The 18,601-nt window shown below is 40.6% G+C and overlaps 1 protein-coding gene across 3 annotated transcripts; it reads left to right on the forward strand.

Annotated features, from left to right (window-relative positions):
• Positions 1 to 1,361: 1,361 nt before the first annotated feature.
• On the forward strand, positions 1,362 to 17,659 carry ARG1 (arginase 1). 3 transcript variants are annotated; one of them, XM_086316471.1, is made up of 9 exons: positions 1,362 to 1,501; positions 1,766 to 1,966; positions 6,826 to 6,898; positions 10,679 to 10,853; positions 12,700 to 12,859; positions 13,677 to 13,771; positions 16,709 to 16,813; positions 17,027 to 17,163; positions 17,411 to 17,659. In XM_086316471.1, exons 2-9 carry the CDS (start codon positions 1,910 to 1,912, stop codon positions 17,575 to 17,577), a joined length of 969 nt encoding a protein of 322 aa, XP_086172597.1. In that variant the 5' UTR covers positions 1,362 to 1,501; positions 1,766 to 1,909; the 3' UTR covers positions 17,578 to 17,659. The 3 variants fall into 3 exon arrangements, with proteins under 3 accessions (XP_086172597.1, XP_086172600.1, XP_086172599.1); XM_086316473.1 differs by having other exon boundaries at positions 1,399 to 1,501; positions 1,769 to 1,966; XM_086316474.1 differs by lacking the exon at positions 10,679 to 10,853.
• Positions 17,660 to 18,601: the final 942 nt, after the last annotated feature.

An 18,601-nucleotide genomic window follows, 5' to 3' on the forward strand; every position in this document is an offset into this window, starting at 1 on the left:
TTTGTCGACAAAGTGACATCTGTTCTTTTTTAATACATTATCTAGATTTGTCATAGCTTTCCTTCCAAGGAGGAAGCATCTCTTAATTTCATGGCTGCAGTCACTGTCCACAGTGATTTTACAGCTGAAGAAAATAAAATCTGCCACCATTTCCACTTTTCCTCCATCTATTTGCCATAAGGTGATGGGATCAGATGCCATGATCTTAGTTTTTTGAAAGTTGAGTTTTCAGCCAGCTTTCTCACTCCCCTCTTTCACCCTCATCAAGAGGCTTTTTAGGTGCTCTTTAGTTCTGTAAGAGGTTAATAATTAACTATACAAAATCCCAGAGGTAAATATCTAGGATATGCAAGCAAATCCACAAGTAAAAGATAGGAAGACCATGGAAAATAATCCTCTTAAAATGGACCTTGTAAGACCTTATTGAATTTACACATTCAATAAATATTTATTGAGTGCCTATCACATGTCAACACTGCTCTGGGCACCAGGGTTACAGCAGACAAATTTCCTGCCCTTATGAAATTTAAATAGTCCACAACCTTCTCTCTTACCAATAAGAAAAAGAAATTAGTTTCTACTAAATGAATTTTCCTTTAAAATGATAATTGTGTCATTTTAAAATTGGAAGAATTTTTAAGGTGCATTTCTTCTAATTCCATACATTTGTGATAATATTCCCAGGGCACAGTGGCCTGACGCATAAACACAGATGAATGTCACCTATGACACATAGGTGACACTTCATCTGTGTTTAGAATGTAAAGGCCAGTAGTTAGATGGGTCCAGAATTGCTATGACTGAGTCACGGCTTTTCCATTTTGTGCCATTTGGCAACCTCTCTGAGCTTTAGTTCCTTCATCAGTAAAATAACAAATAATGAGACAGCTCATACAATTCATATGAGGATTAAATGAGATAATATAAAACAAACATCATCTGGCACACGATAAAAATTCAATCATGACTCTTTTTACATCTTTATTTCATGTTGATATTGAGTCCAGTAATTGTTATTTCCCCATGCATATCATGGGGCTTTCCAGGTGGCAAGGATTCCACCTACCAGTGCAGGAGATGCAAGAGACATGGGTTTGATCCCTGGGTCAGGAAAATCTCCTGGAGTAGGAAGTGGCACCCACTCCAGTATTCTTGCCTGGAGAATTCCATGGACAGAGGAGTCTGGCAGGTTACAGTCCATGGGGTCACAAAAAGTTGGACACAGCTGAGCACAACAGACATATGCTATTTCAAAATTAGTATGGTAACACTTCTGGTTATTAATCAGGCAATTAATTTTTTCTTTAATTAATAATCAGAAAGGGAAGTCATATGCCTTCCCTGAGACCTACCCTGGTAGTGTGTGAGGTGTGTCTTGTAGATTAACCATTAATCCTAGAGTGAAAACTGAATTCAGCGTTGTCGGGCTGGAAAAGATGTGAGACACCATCTTGCCAGTCCCCGGTTTTTTGACACAGGCAGATGCACAGACCTGAAAGAGGTAAGTACCATGCTCTGAGTTTGCACAGCTAGAACTATGGCACTTCTCCTGCGGTTATAATTAATTATGATCAGAAAAGATGACTGTGGTTAAGAAATCATGGTTGTGATTAGGAAACATTAATGTTACCAGGTGGCTTTGTGAACTGGGTGTGAACTGGCTCCATGAATGACCTCAATTAATTAGAGACCTAGACTCAGGAGGACTCAAAGTTATTCCGAGTATGAATGTGCTGGACTTCACTTGACTGTTGCTTTGGTTCAGTAGGTGGAGCCACTCTTCCTCATTAGAGTAAACAGATTCAACTCAATTATAAATAGAAAAAAATATGTGCCCTCCGCCATTGAGAGCTGCAGAGAGTGACGACTACCTGGAGACCTCGGGCGCCGCGGTCAGCAGTGTTGGAGCATGAGTTCCAAGCCACAGTCCATCGGGGTCATTGGAGCTCCCTTCTCAAAGGGCCAGGTGAGTCAAATTCTGGCTTTGAATAACTGCAGTTTATGAGAAAAGTTACGAACTTCAAAATTAGTAAGGTGTCACTGTCTGGTTAGTTAAACAGCCTGATACAACCTGACCTGAAATTTATACTAAAGTCTTTTCATCATTTTACATCATTGTATAATTATGGTCACAAATCCACTTATAACATTAGATTTATAACTATAACACCTAATCCCAGCCCCAGCCAGTTTTATTTAAATGTGTCGAACTTTTCTTCATTTTTTGAGAAAATAATTTTATTTGAGTGGAAATAGACGATTTCTGCCTTGTAGCCACTCATTTAGATTTCCATGCTCTTATCGCTCTTGGTGTTACTGTGTATATGTAGAAGGAGATAGAATTTTAGGAAAATATATTGTTTTAGTTATGTAATTAATACCTAGAAAAATTCATAGATGGGTGGTAAATTTTAAGTTTTAAAAATGTGAATAAACTAAATATTATTGATTTATCAACATTTTGAGTTATTTATATTATTTTAGAGCTTTAATGATTCTATAAAATTGTTGATTCATGGATTAGGTGGAGTTCTTTGTGTACCTCCTTTTGAGGGATGAAAAAAGAAAAGCAAAAAAGGAAACCCACCTGCAGATTGATCACATTGAAAAGACTATTGGAACTCCCAAGTTCTAAAACATGCCAGCAACTCTTAAATATACTGTCTTTTTTTTTCTTGCCCAGGCACATTCTGGTAAATCTAATGAGATTACAGATATCTTCAACTCCTCCAAGTGTCTGTGCTAAAGGGGTGGGGGAAGAATAAAACAAAAGCAAATAAGATAAAGTGTGAATTAAAACTCACCATGCAGATTTTTTTGAGGTTGTGGTTGTTTTAAATGAGGTTTCTCGGGTTTCTTAGAACTTTCTCTTTGCCCAATTGAGCAGTGTATTGCTTCTCTTAGTTCTGAACTCTTGCTTTGCACTCTGTGACTTTTTTTTTATTACAAAACAAATTGGGACAGGTCAGAGGTTAGAGATTCGAACTGTATTTGAAATGTCAGTCAAAACTGCTTCACTTCCCTTGGAAATCTTTCAAAGTTCTCTCCCGAAACACAGGCAGGTTTTGCTGACAAAGAGGTATTTCTTATAATGCTGGGCTTAATTGCAAATTCCTCAATGTACTCACCTATTCTGACAGGTTCTAACAAAGATCACAATAAAATAATTGATTAAAAAAAAAGAAGAAGAAGAAAAGAGGGGATGGAGGGAGAAAGGAAGAAAGAAAGGGAGAGAGGGAGGGAGGAAATGGCTTGAACATGCTCTGATCCCTGGACCCCAGCAGAAGGCCACATGCTGATGACAACAGCCCCTCTAGGGGATAACATTTTGAAACATAGCTTTTTCCATTCTCCATGATTCTTTCTCCTGCCTCTACAGCCCCTCCTTATTAAAACATGGCGCCATGCAAAGAGTAAGACACTACCGACCCATACACACACACACACACACACACACACACACACGAGAATGAAGCTTCTTGTTTTAAGAGATTTTTCTACTCTAAGCCATAGCATAGAAGGGAAAAATCAGCCAACATATGAATTTCTGTCCCTAGCCAAGGGACATAAAATTTGGATAAACAAGCAAAGGAGAGGATTAAAGGGCAGATGACTAGAAGGTTGAATCTGAAAAAGAACTCCATCCTCAGCCCCACAGCCTTGCAGGGCAGTGGTTGAGGGAAGGGGGTGGTGACCAAAAATGAAGTAGGTATTATATCTATTGTCCCGTCGTGTTAGCTAAGGCTCAGAGGACTATGGTAATTTGTTCAAGGTCACACTGCTTTGACTCCGTAATTCCAGACACTGATACCAAAGCCTGTGCTCCTGACCTGAGCTGTTACATCTTTAGTTCTACAGCGGATCTTGGAGTTGTGGTCAATTAGGGATTGGAGCCTAGCTTCAAAGTCAGTAGTGCTAACAAGGAACAATGAGGAAAGACCAAACATGAGAAGCATTTTAAATCAGATGGAAAATAAAAGCTAGAAAGTGTCAATCTGGGAAGCTGAACAACTGTGCTATTGTAAATATACAGCCAGCCCTCCATATTTGTGGGAATGTCTTTACTGTCATTTTATGTGAGGCACTTGAGCATCTGTGTGGGGGAGGGGAGGGTGTCCTGGTCAATCCTATACAGATCTGGAGGAGAAATTTTAGTATCAGTTAAGGGGTTGTATAAGATTTCTTCTTTTTTTTTTTTAATAATTCTGAAAGTTCAGAGTGGTTTTATTTTTGAAATTTTTATTGAAATATAGTAGATTTACAATGTTTTAGTTTTGAGTGTACAGCAAAATAATTTAGTTATATATATATATATAATTTTAGTTCTTTTCCATTGAAGGTTATTATAAGATATTGAATATAGTTCTCTGTGCCCTACAGTAGGTCCTCTTTGGTTATCTATTTTGTATATATTAGTGTGCATATTTTAATTCCAAACTCCTAATTTATCCCCTCATCTCTATCTCCCCTTTGGTAGCCATAAATTTGCTTTCTATGTTTGTCAGCCTATTTTTGTTTTGTAAATAAGTTCATTTGTCAGGAGTGTTTAAAATTTGTTCCAAAGTTTGAAAGGGAGAGGGCAAAAGTCAGGGAGTTTTATGACACTGACAATTTCTGAACACCTACTAAGTGTCAGCTCTATAATACAGTGCTGGAAGTGTAGAGAAGATTGGACAGAAATCTAATAAAGGAGAGAAGACAATGACAAATAACTCAATCAAGGCTAGAGAACCTTCAGAGGAGTTTGTAGGTTAAAACACTCTTGTCACACCCAAGAGTTTTTATTGACTGGAGCTCTAGGTTAACTCCTTCTCCGAAAGAGGTGGTGGGGGACAGCCCCCCGTAAAGTCAGAGGTGTAGGTAAGAGCACAAAGTAGTAAAGTAGGCAGGCTCTGGTTATGGGGGTAGACGCTCGAGGATTTCCAGGGGGACTCCTGAGGCTCGATCCCGCCTTTGCGTATGTCGAGCCTCCTTCCTCATGACCTTTGCCATGGGCGGAGTACCTCACTCTGGCCCCCAACAAAGTAGCACTCTGCTGCTGCTGCTAAGTCACTTCAGTCATGTCCGACTCTGTGCGACCCCAGAGACGGCAGCCCACCAGGCTCCCCCGTCCCTGGGATTCTCCAGGCAAGAACACTGGAGTGGGTTGCCATTTCCTTCTCCAATGCATGAAAGTGAAAAGTGAAAGTGAAGTTGCTCAGTCATTTCTGACTCCTAGCAAACCCATGGACTGCAGCCTACCAGGCTCCTCCATCCGTGGGATTTTCCAGGCAAGAGTACTGGAGTGGGGTGCCACTGGAGTTTAAAAATTGTACCTACTTGTTGAGGGGGTAGGGGTGGGAGTCATAAAAAAAAAGGCAGTGAAGTGAAGGAGCAAATGTGCCTGGCTGAGCCTGATGTTGCGGGGGAGTCCCTTGCTGCCAGGGACAGGAATTTGCCATGGAGGATTTGCCTGGTAGTCAGGGCAAGTCATCTGGTAATTTGAGGTGGGAGGAACTTCCGCTTAGTTTGGTGCCACAATGCAACCCTGAGGATGGACACAGGTGTCTTTCGGCACATCTTCCCACCTGACGGCAGGCTTCCCAGGCAGCACTGGTGGTGAGGTGCAGGAGGCCTAAGAGACAAGGGTTGGTTTGCTGGTTTGGGAAGATCACCTGGAGAAGGGAATCCAGAAGGACAGCCCCTCTCCAGTATTCTTGCTTGGAGAATTTCATGGACAGAGGAGACCTGTGGGCTATAGTCCATGAGGTCGCAAAGTGTTGGACACCACTGAGTGACTAACACTTTCACTTTTTCACTCCCACCTAACAGCACAGAGTACCTTTCTCTATTGAAAAGCCTTGTTGGAAATTGGAATCAGAGAGACACATAAAAGAACTATTTCTTTAGATGGCTTATCTGCCAGGGGGCTGGAGAAGACTTACTGCAAGGAAGAAGCATGCTAGCTTCCCCGATGTAAAAAGAGCAAAGGTAGCATTGTGCCAACCATGCTTAGACAGGTCAAAACTTGAAATACTGGGTTGGTCTTTGTGAGTTCATCTCCCAAGTGATGATTTTCCCTGCTGCCTCCTTTCTCCGCAAGAGCCCTAACTTACTACCATGCAGACCTGCACGTAGGTCTGTCTGATGTCATGCTCTTTTTTTTTTTTTTTTTACCTTATGTTTTGACTCAAGCTGTTCTCCAGGTTTGCAAAGTTTCTTCATCACCCCATCTATTTTCCTAAATGACCTACTCATGTTGCAGGACTCAGCAGAAATGTCAGCCTGTTCTCTGCAGAATTCTCTGAAACTTCTCCACCCCTGACAGGGTTAAGAACATCCTGTTTTTGTGGTTACAATATCTTTTAACTGTGTTGATGTAAATCTCTAAGTATTATAATTGGGATTATTAATAAATATCCAAATCCCCTATTCACTTGTGAGTCACTCAAAGACAAAAGCCCTCTCCTTTGGATCATTGTATCTCTATCTCTCAGAGTGCTTTGGTACAAAACGCGTCCACTGTGTTGGTAACATAGTGTGATGGAGAAAAGAAGCTGCAAGTTTTGGGATCCAAACCATCTGGATGTGAACTAAGGCTCTGCCACTTGTTCACTGTGTGCCTGTAGGAAAGTTATACAAACTTTTTGATTCTATATCTTCATATTTGACATAGGAGTAATTCAATCTACCTTGCTGTGATGACAGTGAGATAATGTAAATTCCTGACCCTGTAGGTACTCAAAAAGTGATAGTTACTCTTCAACTCATTAATGAGAAAGGTTTCTATTGTGGGGGTTTGATGATATGATAATATCTGAATTACTCTATGTTTTCATTGTTCAGCCACGAGGAGGGGTGGAAGAAGGCCCTACAGTACTTAGAAAGGCTGGTCTGCTTGAGAAACTTAAAGAACTAGGTAACTGTTTACTTAATCAATTTTTTATTAAAGTATAGTTGATGTACAATATTATATGTTACATATTTATACAATATAGTGATTCATAATTTTCAAGGTTATACTCCATTTACAGTTATTGTAAAATGCTGGCTATATTTCTTATGCTGTACATTACATCCTTGTAGCTTATTTTATTTGTAATAGCTTGTACCTCTCAACCCTCTATTCCTATATTGCCCCTCCCCCACCCCTTCCCCACTGGTAACCACTGGTTTGAACAAGGTAATTCCTAAGTTGAAAGCTGATCAGCCCAATTTCTTTCTTACTCTGAAGGAAGGTCCAGGCTTCTGTTAAAAGAGGGTGTGTCTGGAGTGACATTTATACCACAGTGACATTATAGCAGCATTGGCTATAACCTTAGAAGTACATCTTACTAAAAAAAAAAGCAGTGAAGGGGAGAATGCTCAGTAAACACTGCTGGATGAATATCCTCACTCAGATATTTTGTCTTTCCAGTGAGACTACTCTTAGAGTAATCTGTGTGTGAAGAACTAGGGGGTGGGTGCATGGTAGGGGATTCAGGGAAACTGAAAGTGAAAAGCCAGGGCAGCAGAAAGTACATTACTAACAAAAGGATCCTTATTTGTAAAAAGAAATAAAATAAGATGGTTATATAATAATAATAGCAGTACCTAGTATTTGCATTAACATCCTAGTATGTGTACATATATACATATATTCTGTATATACACATGAGCATGCAGATGAAAAGTAGTATAATTTTAAAAGTATGGGCTAAAGTAAAGGTCATCTTTATATGTAAAACCCTGATGAAATGTTGGGGAGGATAGAGATCAATCAGAACTCTCATGTATTTCTGGTGGGAATGCATAAATACACAGCCACTTTGGAAAGCAGTTTGGCAGTTTTTTAAATAAACATGCATTTACCTCTTGACCCAGCAAATCTTCTCCTAGAGATTTACCAAGAGAAGTGATAACATGTACTACAAAGTCTTCTTCTTGAATGTTTGTAGTAGCATTATTTATAAAAGTCAGGAAATGGAAACAACAAACGCTCATCAACTGGTGAAGGGATAAAGAAAAAGTGGTACATCCGTACCATGGGGGTAATACTCAACAATAAACAGGAACACAGGCAAGAACATGGGTGAATCTCAAAGACATCATGCTGAAGGAAAGGGGCCAGACACAAAAGGCTATAAACTGTATGATGTATATGAAATTCTAAGAAAGACAAAAGCCTAGCAAGAGAAAGATCAGCAGTTGCCTGTGCGAAAAGACACAGATTGACTTAAAGGGCAGGAGGGAATTTGGGGAGTACTGAAAATATTCTGAAAGTGAAAAAATTCTAAATCTTTATTATGGTGGTACTTGCAAGACTGTGGATATTTCTAAGACTAGCTGACTTGTAAATTTAAAATGAGTGTATTTTAGTGAATAACAATTATACCCCATAAAGTTAAAAAAAAAGAAAAGACCCCAAGCGAGAATAGAAAGCTAGATCCTTCAGTTAACAAGCGTAGTTTGGCCACATTTTATATCCACTTGAATCTCTTGAAGGTGTTACTGATTCATGGATACACATGGACATGTAATAAGTACAATATACTATGACTGATTAATTCAGAACACTGTACTTATCCCATATCACACTTTTGCATGAAACCTGTACCTTGAAGCCTAAGCAGGGCCTTTTAGGAAGTGAGCCTAGGTCTTTAGAATCTTTACGCTATGCTACGCTAAGTCACTTCGATCGTGTCCGACTCTGTGCGACCCGATAGACGGCAGCCCACCAGGCTCCCCCGTCCCTGGGATTCTCCAGGCAAGAACACTGGAGTGGGTTGCCATTTCCTTCTCCAATGCATGAAAGTGAAAAGTGAAAGTGAAGTCGCTCAGTCGTGTCTGACTCTTAGCAACCCCATGGACTGCAGCCCACCAGGCTCTTCCATCCATGGGATTTTCCGAGCAAGAGTACTGGAGTGGGGTGCCATTGCCTTCTCCGTTAGAATCTTTAGGTTATCTGTAATTTATTTAAAAAGTATAAAAATAGAGCCTTTATTTCCTGACCTCATGGAAGCATTATCAGATCAGTCTCTCAGTCGTGTCTGACTCTTTGCGACCCCATGAATCGCAGCACGCCAGGCCTCCCTGTCCATCACCAACTCCCGGAGTTCACTGAGACTCATGTCCATCGAGTCAGTGATGCCATCCAGCCATCTCATCCTCTGTCGTCCCCTTCTCCTCTTGCCCCCAATCCCTCCCAGCATCAGAGTCTTTTCCAATGAGTCAATTCTTCACATGAGGTGGCCAAAGTACTGGAGTTTCAGCTTTAGCATCATTCTGTCCAAAGAAATCCCAGGGCTGATCTCCTTCAGAATGGACTGGTTGGATCTCCTTGTAGTCCAAGGGACTCTCTAGAGTCTTCTCCAACACCACAGTTCAAAAGCATCAATTCTTCGGTGCTCAGCCTTCTTCACAGTCCAACTCTCACATCCATACATGATCACTGGAAAAACCATACCTTGACTAGACGGACCTTTGTTGGCAAAGTAATGTCTCTGCTTTTGAATATGCTATCTCGGTTGGTCATAACTTTCCTTCCAAGGAGAAAGCGTCTTTTAATTTCATGGCTGCAGTCACCATCTGCAGTGATTTTGGAGCCCCCAAAAATAAAGTCTGACACTGTTTCCACTGTTTCCCCATCTATTTCCCATGAAGTGATGGAAGCATTAGGTTAATCATATATTCTTATTTAATTCAGACAGTCTCATTATGAGGCAGGTACAATGGGCAGGCAGAGTAGGAAGCTGAGTGGCTTCAGTTGGATGACCACTTGGAATGAAACCAAGGGCTCTTAATATAGTGTAAGGAAGTTGAGAAAATATCAGTGTCTTTTTTTTCTGAGCATAAATATATATTGTTGCTGTTCAGTTGCTAAGTTGTGTCCAACTCTTTTGTGACCCCATGGACTGAAGCTGGTCAGGCTCCTCTGTCCATGTGATTCTCCAGGCAAGACTACTGGAAGGGGTTGTCATTTCCTTCTCCAGGGGATCTTCCCAACCCAGGGATCAAACCCAGGTCTTCTACTTGGCAGGTGGACGTTTTACCACTGAGCCACCTGGGAAGCCCTATATATATATATGTATAAATACATTTTTTTAAAAACAGCTTTTTATTACCTACACAAAACAAGCTTATCATAGAAAAGTGAACAGCACACAAACAGAACCCAAGACAGTGTCGCCATGCCTCAAGCCCAAACCAGCTTATCACTGTTACACTTTCATGTCTAGCCTAACTGACTGAATCAAGAAGAATTTTCAGAGAACCCAGTATAGCAGACAGCGGTGTAGAACCCAGTATACAGCAGGCACCGGTGTGCAGTGAAGTTGGGATGATGATGTCAGCTAATACTGGATATGGTTTTTACTTTCATGAGATTTTACAGGCATTCCAGGTTCTTTTTTTTTTTTTTTTGCAAATACACCTATTTGGTAAAATTGGAATTATCCTAAAGTCTGTTTTATAATCACCTTTACTAACCTAACTTCCCTGGTGGCTCAGACGGTAAAGTGTCTGTCTACAATGCGGGAGACCCGGGTTCGATCCCTAGGTTGGGAAGATCCCTTGGAGAAGGAACTGGCAATCCACTCCAGTGCGATTGCCTGGAAAATCCCATGGATTGAGGAGCCTGGTAGGCTACAGTCCATGGGGTCGAAAAGAGTCAGACACAACTGAGCTACTTCACTTACTAACCTAAAACTTTTAATTATAGAGTGTGATGTGAAAGATTATGGGGACCTGTCCTTTGCCGATAATCTTGATGACAGTCCCTTTCAAATTGTGAAGAATCCAAGGTGTGTGGGAAAAGCAAGTGAAAAGCTGGCTGATGTGGTGGCAGAAGTCAAGAAGACTGGAAGGATCAGCCTTGTCCTGGGTGGAGACCACAGGTCTTTTTTTTAAATGTTTATCTCTATGGGAGTCTGGTATAAATACGGTGAAGGAAGTATAACCAAAACCATGAGAAGAGAGAAAATAGGAAAGGAAAGTATTGATCAATATTTTATATCACATTTTCTGTCTTGTTTCTTTTAATTTTATTGATTACTACTTTATTTGGAAACAAAAACTTCCCTCTGTTTGAAGTCTGTTATGACCTTTTTCTATGACAGCAGAAAATACATGGTACGTGAATGGATTTCAGCAAAATGTTCAAGCTTACATTCCTAAATAAATAAGCACTGAGGAAATTAATAGTCAGCCTATTGTACTTGATTAGTGATAACAGAAATAACTTATGTCAACAAGTAAAGCATGTGTTTCGCACTATCAAAGTAATAATTATCAAACTTTTGAAATACACATGCATATATAAAAGAAAAAAAACAGTGGCAATTGTTCTCTAGAAACCATTTCTACTAGAATTTTGAAAATCTGTTACATTTCCTGCCTGCCATAATTTTTCCCTTGTATATAATTTTAACCATTGTATGCGTTATCCTGTTTTGTTCATCTACACTACAGATTTCCTTATGTTATTAATACCTCACAATACATATGAGCATAATTTTTTACTGTTGCTTGATATTTCATCTAGGTATGATATCTCTCTCTATATATATATGTATATGTGTATATATATATATATATATATATATCTCCATGTTGTCAGATATTCAGGTTATTTTCAAATGTCACCATTATGAATAATGTGGTAAAGATAATGTTGTGCGTGAGTCTGCCCATGTTTACTCTCAAGGTCCCAGGACATGTAATCAGAAGTATGATTAGATCAAAAGTGCAAAGACTGCAATGACTCTTAATGCAGGAGTCAATTACTTCAGCCCCCTTCATATTTTCCTTGAAAGCCAAAGTGTTTTCAGGACTTCTGTGACAAAACTCATGTTGAGTAACTGGAGCTCTCTTTTTTTAAGTAAAAAAAATTTGTAAGTGGGAATTTTGACAGGCGCATGGACAAAGGAAAACAAACCTGAAGGGAAAGACAAAGAGCATCAAGAAAGGCCTGCTTCTGAAAGCTCACGGTTCTCTGGAGGGTTCCTGAGCGTTCACAAGTGGGACAATGCAGACTTTGTATGGCAAATCCTGGTCTTTTAACTTTTGTGTGAGATACTACTTAGCTTTGCCATTCTGGCAAGTTTTATGGAGCTTGGAGTGTTTGAGATGAATTTTGAGGGTTCTGGACCTGGCTAAGAGTGAGTCCTTAAATACGTAGCAGGAGACTAGAAAGTTCCAGCAGAGGATCTGAACATTGAATAGAGTGAGCGTCCAGGATACACTGGCTGAAGTAGATGTAAGGGTTTTGAGTGATGGTCCCCAATTGTAAAAGAATTGGATTTTAAGAAAAATGGGAGGACTCTGTCATAATTCACTTGGGAGAATTAAGTATTTACCAAGAGAGATGAGAGTACAGAAAATGAGCCTGTTTTAACCCTGAGAACTGAGTGATATCTCATGCTAAAAAACTTGTGTGGCTACTGTCTTTTCACATATTTAATTTTTAGTGAAACTAGAATTTGCTATTAGAAGGTGGTTTTGAAGAAAAATGAAAGTTTTTTTAGTAATGCCGTTACAGTGAATAAATATAACTTGTTAGTAAATATTGTGTTAGGTATACTTTATTGCGATTGTTTAATTGGGATCTTCAGTTTAAAATCTCTCATAAATATTAGCCACTTTGACTTAAAGAAAAATCAGGCAAGAATATTGTGTAAATGATGTGATAAACATACTGATACTGCAAACCTGATGTTCACACGAACTTCTTTTCCTTTAAAGTTTGGCGATCGGCAGCATCTCTGGCCATGCCAGGGTCCACCCAGACCTCTGTGTCATTTGGGTGGATGCTCACACGGACATCAACACTCCACTGACAACCAAAACCGGGAACTTGCATGGACAACCTGTGTCTTTCCTTCTGAAGGAACTAAAGGAAAAGGTAAACAGCTGGTTGGTATTCTGTTACAGCAGAATTGTCTTTAGCAGAAGTTCAGAAGCCAGAAGGGAAGTAAGAACCCCTGTGCCATTTTATTCTTGATTAATTTTCAAACCACCCCGATAAGCAATGGGGGGGAGGTGGACAGAGGTAGTGAGACTGTGTATCTCTACGTTTTTAACAGTTTGCAAACTGACTTCAGGAGTAGCTTCCCCCCCCTTTTTCCCCCCCTCAGAATTCCAAATAGTTTATGTAGATTCTCTGCTCTCAGAAAGGTGGAACACAATTCTCCACTCCTAAGTGGAGAATATGGCTGCTTAGTTTAGAGCCTTCCCCTAAGGTAGTATGAATTCCCGGCAAGGCCTATGTTCCCAGGACCACGGTGCTCTCCAGACTTCTTCCATGGGTGCTGTCTCTGTGCCTACAGTCATCCGAGCATGAGATTTGGCCCCTTACATCTTTAGGTTTAGAGAGATGAAGACCTTAAGTGAAGAAGTTCTAAGGGTTGGTGACAGAGGGGACAGGGTTCAAGGCACAGCCTGCTGTTTCAGATACATAATCCTTCTAGAAAGGGCAGGCAGCACAAGGTCGGGGGGCAAGGCAGACTAGTGGGTGACTGTGGAGGGAGGGAAGCCACAGACAGTATGCTCGCTCCTCGGGTAGCACAGGAGGACAGACATTCTCTTTCTAATTTTATACTATATTTTAATGATTTCCTTGAATTTTATGTTCTGAATATAACATGCAATCTAACATGTGTCCTTAACTTTCAATATAAGATTTGCTTATGTATAACCCAATGGAACCATTGCAATTCTAGATGCCTGAGGTCCCAGGATTCTACTGGGTGGCTCCCTGCATATCTGCCAAAGACATTGTGTATATTGGTCTGAGAGATGTGGACCCTGGGGAACAGTAAGTTTATTTCTTGATGTGGTTTACCTTCCTTTTTGTCCTTTCTCATGTTAGGCATGCTGGTCAAGTCAATGCGAAAAAATTATTTTCAGCATCAATTCTATATATCTATATGTGTGTGCTCAGACGCTCAGTTGTGCCCAACTCTTCGCAACCCCATGCCTGCCAGGCTCCTCTGTTCATGCGATTCTCCCAGCAAGAATACTGGTCTGGGTTCCCATTTCCTCCTCCAGGGGATCTTCCCCCTCCAGGGATAGAGATAAGAGAATATAGTCTCTTAAGTCTCCTGCATTGGCAGGCAGATTCTTTACCACTAGCACCACCTAGGAAACCCTATATCTATATCTGTATCTAAGTGCATGCTAAGTCACTTCAGTCATGTCTGACTCTTTGAAACCTATGGACTGTAGCCCGCCAGGCTTCTCTTTCTATGGGATTCTCCAGGCAAGAATACTGGAGTGGGTTGCCATACCCTCCTCCAGGGGATCTTTCCGACCCAGGGATCGAACCCATGTCTCTTATGTCTCCTGCATCGGCAGGTAGATTCTTTATTGCTGAGCCACCTAGGAAACCCGTCTGTATATAGATCTGTATCTATCAGATCAGATCAGATCAGTCGCTCAGTCATGTCCGACTCTTTGCAACCTCATGAATCGCAGCACACCAGGCCACCCTGTCCATCACCAACTCTCGGAGTTCACTGAGACTCACGTCCATCGAGTCAGTGATGCCATCCAGCCATCTCATCCTCTGTCGTCCCCTTATCTTCCTGCCCCCAATCCCTCCCAGCATCAGAGTCTTTTCCAATGAGTCAACTCTTTGCATGAGGTGGCTAAAGTACTGGAGTTTCAGCTTTAGCATCATTCTGTCCAAAGAAATCCCAGGGCTGATCTCCTTCAGAATGGACTGGTTGGATCTCCTTGCAGTCCAAGGGACTCAAGAGAGTCTTCTCCAACACCACAGTTCAAAAGCATCAATTCTTCGGCGCTCAGCCTTCTTCACAGTCCAACTCTCACATCCATACATGACCACAGGAAAAACCATAGCCTTGACTAGACGAACCTTTGTTGGCAAAGTAATGTCTCTGCTTTTGAATATGCTCTCTAGGTTGGTCATCACTTTCCTTCCAAGGAGTAAGCGTCTTTTAACTGCTGCAGTCACCATCTGCAGTGATTTTGGAGCCCAGAAAAATCAAGTCTGACACTGTTTCCACTGTTTCCCCATCTATTTCCCATGAAGTGATGACACCAGATGCCATGATCTTCGTTTTCTGAATGTTGAGCTTTAAGCCAACTTTTTCACTCTCCTCTTTCACTTTCATCAAAAGGCTTTTGAGTTCCTCTTCACTTTCTGCCATAAGGGTAGTGTCATCTGCATATCTGAGGTTATTGATATTTCTCCCGGCAATCTTGATTCCAGTTTGTGTTCTTCCAGTCCATCGTTTCTCATGATGTACTCTGCATAGAAGTTAAATAAACAGGGTGACAATATACAGCCTTGACATACTCCTTTTCCTATTTGGAACCAGTCTGTTGTTCCATGTCTAGTTCTAACTGTTGCTTCCTGACCTGCATACAAATTTCTCAAGAGGCAGATCAGGTGGTCTGGTATTTCCATCTCTTGAAGAATTTTACACAGTTTATTGTGATCCACACAGTCAAAGGCTTTGGCATAGTCAATAAAGCAGAAATAGATGTTTTTCTGGAATTCTCTTGCTTTTTCTATGATCCAGCAGATGTTGGCAATTTGATCTCTGGTTCCTCTGCCTTTTCTAAAACCAGCTTGAACATCAGGAAATTCACGGTTCACATATTGCTGAAGCCTGGCTTGGAGAATTTTGAGCATTCCTTTACTAGCGTGTGAGATGAGTGCAATTGTGTGGTAGTTTGAGCATTCTTTGGCACTGCCTTTCTTTGGGATTGGAATGAAAACTGACCTTTTCCAGTCCTGTGGCCACTGCTGAGTTTTCTAAATTTGCTGGCGTATTGAGTGCAGCACTTTCACAGCATCATCTTTCAGGATTTGGAATAGCTCAACTGGAATTCCATCACCTCCACTAGCTTTGTTCGTAGTGATGCTTTCTAAGGCCCACTTGACTTCACATTCCAGAATGTCTGGCTCTAGGTCAGTGATCACACCATCGTGATTATCTGGGTCGTGAATATACACATGTATATACATATATGAGCTTCCTGGGTGGCTCAGCAGTAAAGAATCTGCCTGCCAATGCAGAAGACGTGGGTTTGATTCCTGGGTTGGAAAGATCCCCTGGAGAAGGAAATGGCAACCTACCGCAGTATTCTTGCCTGGGAAATCCCATGGACAGAGGAGCCTGGTGGGCTACAGTTCATAGGGTTGCAAAGAGTCAGACAAGACTTACAAACGAAACAGCAACAACATAGATATATATGTATGTATTTAGGTGATTTTTACCTTGACTTGCTGTTTAAAAATTATTGATATATACATACAGTTCACCAAACTTAAATATATATTTTTAAAGATTTATGTTTTGGCTATGGTGAGTCTCTGGTGCTGCACATGGCCTTTCTCTAGTTGCGACGAGTGGGGGCTACTCTGTTGTGGTGCTTGGGCTTCCAACGTGGTGGTTTCTATTGTGAAGCATGGGCTCTAGAGCATGGGGGCTTCAGTAGTCGCAGTGTGCGGCTTCAGCAGTTGTGGCTCACGGGCTCTGGAACGCTGGTTCAGTAGTTGTGGCACACTAGCTTAGTCACTCTGCAGCACGTGATATCTTTCCAGACCAGGGATCGAACCAATGTCTGTTGCATTGCAAGGTGGATTATTAACCGGTGGACCACCAGGGAAGCCCCTTAAATAATTTTTGAATGTTACCACACTGATCTTTTCTCTAAAAGGAAACAAGAGGGTCAGCCTCCTTATAAACTGTAGATTCTCTTAATATCTTCTCTTTCATAGCTATATTTTGAAAACTCTGGGAATTAAATACTTTTCAATGACTGAAGTGGATAAACTGGGAATTGGCAAGGTGATGGAAGAAACATTCAGCTACCTACTAGGAAGGTATGATGTGTTTGTGTGTGTGTGTGTATAAACATAAATATTATTAAAACGACTTGCTACTAATACTAGTCAATGTAAGTTAATAACAAAGCCTGCAAGTATAATCATGAAAGTTCACAGGGTTGTCACTTTTTGTAAAACAAAGAACTGTATTTTTCTACTAAATATTAAACCACCAACTTTAACCTGAATTCCTTTCCCACCTTTTAAAAGAAAGAAAAGGCCAATTCATTTGAGCTTTGATGTTGATGGACTGGACCCATCTTTCACGCCAGCTACTGGCACACCAGTCCAGGGAGGTCTGACTTACAGAGAAGGTCTCTACATCACAGAAGAAATTTACAAAACAGGTGAGTAAAACTCTGATTGAATGCAAGACAAAGTGTACATCTGGCCAATATGTATCGATACCTCCCTGATCTGAAAACAAAGCCCCAACTTGACACTCTCTGAATGCCCACTGCATAATACAACGACTGAAATGTTTTCAGTTGTTACTACCTCTTTGCACTCCTGGATAATAATTCAAGTCAGTCTATACTAAATTACAAATGTCAGCTATTTAATAAATTATATTATTTCCATTTGTTGTTATAGGTTTACTCTCAGGATTAGATATAATGGAAGTGAATCCGTCTCTGGGGAAGACACCAGAAGAAGTGACTCGAACAGTGAACACAACAGTAGCAATAACCATGGCTTGCTTTGGGGTTGCTCGAGAGGGTAACCATAAACCTATTGATTACCTTAGCTCACCAAAGTAAACATGGAATCATCATATAAAAAAGTCTCACAGCTAAATGACATAATTAGCAAATCTAATAAAGTTACAGTCATCGTCCCAAAGATTTGGTCTTTCAGGAAAATCTTTTGCCTGGGTAAATATTAGTACAATTAGTGTAAACTGTATCAATTCCCTCTTGGTGTGAAATTTAAGATATGGAAATGCTAACTTTTGTGAAATTAAAAAGTTTATATTCCCATTTTGGCAAAAGACTTATCCTTAGAGAAACATACATTCGTATCCAAATAAAAATTTGCTGGCATTAAAAATAAACACTTTTATCAGCCCCAACATGTACAGTGGGACTCCTGATATCAGGAGACAGAGCTACCCAACTTGAAAAGGGACCATATTTCCATGTTGTTCAAAGCTGTAATGCCTAGAAACTGCTCTTCTCTATCTCTTTATAAGATTCTGTCATCCCTATACAAGTTTCTAAATACACGCAACACACACCGATACTGACACACACACACCCTGCTTAGACTACCATAAATACTTAAAAAACCACAGTGAAATTATTATCTCCAAAACACTGTAAGACCTTGGTTAAGTTATTTAAACTCTTTTGCTCTGGTTCCCTCATCTGTAAAATGGATTATTATAGGGTTTGGGCAGTCTCTAAGTTCACTGATGTTAGATGACCATGTCTCACTTTTTTTAAACCTCAAGCATGATATTGGTTAATATCATGTTAAGCATGGCTGCTATTCAGATAGTCTTTTGGGAAACAGAGGAAAGAAATCAACTATTTTTGTTTCTAAGATATGCTAATTTGGGTTGCGATTTCACTGAAAATTATCTGTGGCTTCCAAATGCCCCACCTTTCACTTATTTCAGTTGGTAAAGAATCTGCCTGCAATACGGGAGACCTGGCTTTGATCCCCAGGTCAGGAAGAGCCCCTGCAGAAGGGAATGACAACCCACTCCAGTATTCTTGCCTGGAGAATTCCATGGATAGAGAAGCCTGGTAGGCCAGAGTCCATGGGGTCCCAAAGAGTCAG

The sequence above is a fragment of the Bos grunniens genome, chromosome 9 (assembly GCF_055505025.1).
Source record: "Bos grunniens cultivar Pamir isolate PY7600 chromosome 9, Bosgru_T2T1.0, whole genome shotgun sequence".
Taxonomy (NCBI): Eukaryota; Metazoa; Chordata; class Mammalia; order Artiodactyla; family Bovidae; genus Bos; species Bos grunniens.